Here is a 6299-nt window from a genome sequence, read left to right on the forward strand (position 1 = left end):
TCTGCGGCCACCACTGTTCTAGAAATCACATGATCCAATATCGGATGTTTTTTATTTTTATTTAAACACATACATATTGGTGCGAAAGGGCACCAGATATATATGCGCCACACAAAATAATGAGAGGAGAAAGGAGGAAGATGCGTATATATAAAAGAAGAAAAAAAGGACGAAAAAAAGAGAAGAGTAATGATGGGGGAACTGAAATGTACAACCGGAAGACTCTTTCAGTTAAGAAAGTTAGAACCACTCTTTATGAAGAAAGTAAAAGAAGGTTACAGCAGGATCGTCACTGGCTCCTATTCTGAGCCATATCTGATAACGTCTCTAGTCACTGTGTTGCACCGTCTCTCGGACCCCAGCCAGGGAGTCGTGAAGGTCCAACAGAAGCTAGCCCTTTGCAGCTTTCTTTCATGCCACGACATCATGTCATACACTGACCTCCTCTCCGCTTTTTCCAACCAGTCCCAGAGTCGGCAAATAATGCACGACGTGGAAGTCTCTGGGACGACATTCGTAGAACATGTCCAAGCCACCGAAGTCGGTGTTTCAAGATGGTGACAACAATTGGATTATTATCTCTGTACCCGAACACACGATGCCGAACCTCTGCATTACTAACATGGTGTTGCCACTGTATGTCATCAATCCTTCGGGGACAGCGATGATCGAACACAGAGTCGTCTAACATCCTTAACTCAGAGAGGCCAGGTTTCACAAGCATTGTAGATCCGACCTTTTACAGCCAGACTAACATCATGAAGGCGCCAAAGATGGCCCAGATTGGCATAAGCCGTTCTGGCTTTCATTATACGTGCATCGATCTCATCACTCACGCCACCACCAGCACTTATGTAGCTACCTAGATACACGAACTTCTCAACTACTTCAATCTGTTCACCATCCAGGATGACGTAATCAGTTCGCGAAATAGCGCGATGTTAATCCGTTGTAACTGATGATAACTGTTTTACTCCTGACATGACTGGGCTCCATTGACGGTATCGCCGAAAATCAGACAACACTGGTCGATTATTATTTAATAGTATATTTTACTAATATCCAGATAATGAAACCTTGTTTGCAACTGGACTGCTGATTTGTTATGGCTGTTAATTCTTCTACCCAATAATTATCCTGATTTTTGGAAGATTAACTTCCACGCTACTTCCCACCTAAAATCCTTTGGTTACACATACGAATGCTACTATTCACATTTTTGTAATTATAAGAAGTGACCACTTTTTGATGAGAAATTTTAGGGTGATGATATTCGATGGAACACATAAAACAGATACATTCTACATGTCGCCAATGGTCTACATTATTACGACAGCGTCATGGTTAATAGTTTGTACAGGATCCCTTTCGATTTTAAAACCATCAAATTACATAATCAGAGTAATTGTTACTTCAGAATATCACTAACCGGATCTTAACAGTTACGTGTTTAATACTACATACATCACTCAGCTCGTCACCATGGCAAAAGTTTCTTATAGGACATTTACTGTAATTAAATTACCTTAGATAATACTGCACAGTCTATGGATGTTATATTTCATATTGCAATGTAGATATTGATATTTCATAAAAAGATAAGTAATGTACAGTATACTAACAGCTTTTGTTTTGTTTAACAAAACGTTCTATATCTTTATCACGTAGTAAGGCTGCAGACTTTGATATTGGTTTGATAATACGACCTGACTGAACTGTGACTTTGGGCCTTGTTAATTCACGATGTGTAAGTTCTGTTGTCCATTCTCTACAAATAGGCTGAGAGATAAAAGCTTCAAATTGTTCTGGTGTGTTGTATGGGAACGGAATAGTTTTTACCTAGCAAAGATTCAAGTGAAAAGAATTGATGGATGGTTGCGAAAAACCAAGGAAATGCATGGATATATATATATATATATGACATACCAAGTGTTGCTTGAAGTCTTGATTTACACGCCGTTTGATGATTACGTGAGGTTTTTTATCATCTTCACGTTTTACTTTAGGAGCAGGTATAATTCTGGACTTCCGCTTTCTTTCATCAGCCTTCTCAGTTCCTGGACCTGTCCAAGAATTCCATCCAGGCAGAAATGTATCAATATCTTGGGGAGCCTCATCTTTTACAGTTTCAGATTTCTCGGCAGAAAACTTCTGTTGTAATGTAGGATCATTTGCAAAGCTTTCTTGAAGTGCATGGAAAAACCCTTCTGAATTAGGATCAACTATATCTGATTCTGCAGTCACACTAGTATTGCACACTACTGGTTCATTTAAAATCATTTGATTGACTTCATATTTTTCTAGTACTTCTTCAGCTGCCTGAGTGGAAAGCACAGCTCGATTAGTTGTCTGATGTTCGGTCTTTGATTTGTTCTTGGATGAGCTCTAAATGGAGAAATAATTAAGAACATTCATGACCACTCAATTATCTAAAAGTGAACTATAATACATATTATTCATTCATTGAAAACATGACTGGATATTTCCAAAATTAAATACTAACACTGCGAAACGAATACCGATATGAGACTCGGGGGAGGAAGTTGGGTTTTGTCGTATACAGAAGTTGGAAGCCACACAGGGGAAAGTAAGATACAAGAATATTTTAATCTATGATGTCTGTAAGAGTTATGCGCCGCGTACCCTTATGAATAACCGTAAATTATAGTAATCAAATGAGAATATCATAAGGACATATATATATGCAGCTTTTAACTTTTGACCATTTAATCTGAACCGAAATACAAAATATATTTCGTCATAATTACACAATCAGGTGGTGTTAGTGGTAGGTTACGCATATAATAGGAAGCATTTTCGGGTTAAATTGCATTCGCTAAACTCTAACTGTAGAGCACAAAGGTGAATTATATATTAGGACAGAAGTATCTTCATCCGAACTGATTCCAAAAACCTATTATAATTGTATTATTGCACGATACGATCGTACACAAACACAAAACTAATGAACTGGTTGACTAACGAAATGGGTACATATATGTACTAGTCAGATTTGTTAAACTCCAACATAACGTGAGAATTAACAAGATGAGAATCAAAAAACTTAATAACAACGACGATACTGGAGAAATAACCACGAGAAATGTAGTTGGTATGTGATTCCTGCTAATGAGATTTCGGGAAGACTGTAGCTTTCCGGATAAGTGGAAGGGTTAACTGGAGAACGCATTTACTATCTTATTTATCGTTCATTTAGCTACAGACCACACTCTAACTATAAGGGGTAATTATGCCACCCGGTTTCACAAAGCAAAATAGGTGGAACAGTGTTCGAACCTATGACCTGGTGGTCGGAAATCAAACCACCAAGCCACGGCGCAGCCAAAATATGCATGAAATATATACTGCGTTATTATTAGTGGATTTCCTAGACAGTATAAATAGCGTGAAGCGAGCGACGTTGTTCATATCTTGCACAAATATACGTTAAACAGGTAGTATATGTAGAAAACTGGTCACATTTTACCTTTTTCCACCAACTGAGGGTTTGAGTAACACCATTTACTTCTTCGTCGGCATCATCGTCTAAATTAAAATCAGACCCTTCTGATCCCCCCTCAGATTCAGATGATAAAGATACATCAGATTCATCGGTGTCAGACAGAAGGTCGGGATCAGTCCTTCTTGTGGTCTCACGAGATAACTCGTGCATGTCTGCTACTGCTGCTCTAGCCTAATAAGATATAAGTTAAATTAACATATAGTTACCTCAGAGTCATACTTTGCTCTCAACTTTTGTAATTTTGCAAACTTACTACCACCTCTATGTTTCAGACTGGCTCTTTCTCTGACTCTACTTAATTCGGCACTGAGAAGACGTTCAGCAAACTTCCGAGGATTATTGAGGCGTAATGACTCAGTTTCTTTTTCATATTCCTTCATAGTACGTGCCTTCAGATGACGATGGAATCGTTTGCTTTTAATTTTATTTTGACGCTTGTTACGAGCAGCAGCTCGAGCAAGTAAAAACCGTTCTCTGTCACGCATAGCAACCTTTTCCAGTAACATCTTGGAAACCATCCTCGCTGCCTTGTCTGAAATTTCTTCCTGAGGTGTACTAAGAACTAACAAAATGAAAGACAACTAACCTTGTGTCCATATCTTTATACAGTGCATTATATAATTTCCCCTGTAAATTTGTCGAGTCTTTTATGGTATCCATAACATAAACTTGCTCTTTCACTTTTGCAGCATCTTGAGAGGCTGACATAACGATTTCTCTGTCATTTATTGGAAAAACGATTTGTTCTGCAAGACGATTATTGTGTACAGGGCCTTTCCAGAGATTAAGCTGACGTTTAACTCCTCTGAAAGCTATCCTTCTAGCTATTCTTGCATCCTGAATCTCGTCAGTTTCATTCAACACCTCGTTGTGTCTGTGAAACTCGTTTAGAATTTTCCTTTGGGCTTTTCTATCACCCTTCTTCAAACTTACGAGACCCCATACGTTGGCATCCTCAACACCAGGTGCTGCACACTAAGGATTTTGAAGCTCGATTTTATGTGGACAACTAACCTCCAACATCGTCAATCAAGGAGAAAAACGAAATGGTCACTTCCGTTTGATCAGGTACAATAATATCACACCAATAACGACAGAACGCTCAGGGGACTGGAATATAATATAATGTTTACTAAACACATAGGGAAAAAAGGACGATACCACAAAAGCTTACATAGACAACGAAAAAATAAGAAGAGGGTTCAAAACACACAGGGCTTAAGATATATATTAAAAATAGCCGGCTTGGTTTCGGTAGTTTTGTTATTTAAGATGTGATTGAGGCTTTCACCGTCATTCCAAACATCAGTACCAACAGCATCAACCAATCTACTAACATTCGAGGGTTATAATAATCGGATACTAGGTACAAGCGCAAAATTTACCAGAAGTGAACGGCAGGTCATTACTAGTTAATTAGGTGACTGTATACAATTAATGACTGAAGAACGACATATATTATAAATACATTACTAACACTTTGTTGATCACCAAAGAAATTTAAGCTACAAAACATTAAAAACCACAAGCTCATGTCTGTATACAGACCTTATGAAATTCAGAAAATTGTTACATGTATTGTCCCTGATATATCAAGTTTCTCATAAAACACACTGAAGATGAAAAATAGTTTGGAATTTTCGACACACGAAAATATAAGGCATTAAATGACAGCAAAACATTGGGAACCCACGAAAAACCTGGGCACTATGCTTAATGGTAGCCCTATTTTTGAAAAACTGCTCAAATCCTTTCAATACCCAAAGTGACATTTTTAAAATGCTTAACAATAGCTGATTTTATAAATAAACGTTCTCATTACTCATATATTTTAATAATACTTTTTTAGTTTTGTAAATCTTTGCTATTGACTACAGATTAGTTATTTTTATTTGACTTTCACATTTTCCTGAGTTTTTTACTCTGCTATAATGACATACTGGTTGTTGTTCGCAACCACACGAATGTTTACATACTCTTTCTCCTTAATTGAATCATTGTTATATTTGTTAGATACATCTACAGATTACAAATGTCTCCTCAATACTATATTAAATCTGAAATGTTACTTTGACTTAGGTTTCTTATTTGAATTTATTAATCGCATATCTTGGTTGTGAATCCAGAGAGTGAACCGAACAAAATGAAGATGACGGTAACCAGTAATATCCAAACTTTTGCCTGTGCACTTATATTTGTATATTATTGACTGACTCTAGTCCTGAACCTACAAATTGTTTGTTACTTTGGTATGTGCACTATTTTGATCAGCCTCTACTTTGGTATTTTAGTGGACTCGGTTAGCTGAAGGCACTCAGACATGCATCCGTACCGGATCACGTTTCAGAACGGCGTGGGAAACATTTTCTATGATCATTAGCCAGATTAGATAGTCAATTGTGGATATATTGATAACCCATCAAATATGTCTTCCAACCTCCTCGCTTCTGACTTTTGATTTAACTGGGTTGGCGCGATTCGATTATAGGTGTTACTGGTAAGGAGTTGCCAAACTACAATACTGGTGGTACCTTCAATGGTGAGACCGACGTGATCTATTAACTTTGAGTCTGTTCTTTTTCGGAATTTCTTAAGTCATTGCTTCATTTCGACTTTCATATATTATGATATTTTTTTCGAGCTTTCGGATACACTTTAATTATTTATTTGTCGTTCATTATAATACTTGACTTTTTACTATGACGGAACAGAAACTCAAAGCATTCAAGTTAGAGACTATGTCCCCACACTCGTTTCAACTAATGTCCTTTTGGCC

General features: G+C 37.3%; 1 protein-coding gene across 1 annotated transcript; it reads right to left on the reverse strand.

The window, feature by feature from the left end:
• Nucleotides 1–1617: 1617 nt before the first annotated feature.
• Smp_012340 (hypothetical protein) lies at nt 1618–4546 on the reverse strand (the record flags this gene model as incomplete). The annotated part of the gene is given in 7 exon segments (XM_018795833.1): nt 1618–1831; nt 1839–1840; nt 1927–2385; nt 3488–3694; nt 3730–4078; nt 4110–4498; nt 4538–4546. Coding segments are annotated over 7 exon segments (1629 nt in total).
• Nucleotides 4547–6299: the final 1753 nt, after the last annotated feature.

This window comes from Schistosoma mansoni, chromosome 2 (genome assembly GCF_000237925.1).
Source record: "Schistosoma mansoni strain Puerto Rico chromosome 2, complete genome".
Classification (NCBI taxonomy): Eukaryota; Metazoa; Platyhelminthes; class Trematoda; order Strigeidida; family Schistosomatidae; genus Schistosoma; species Schistosoma mansoni.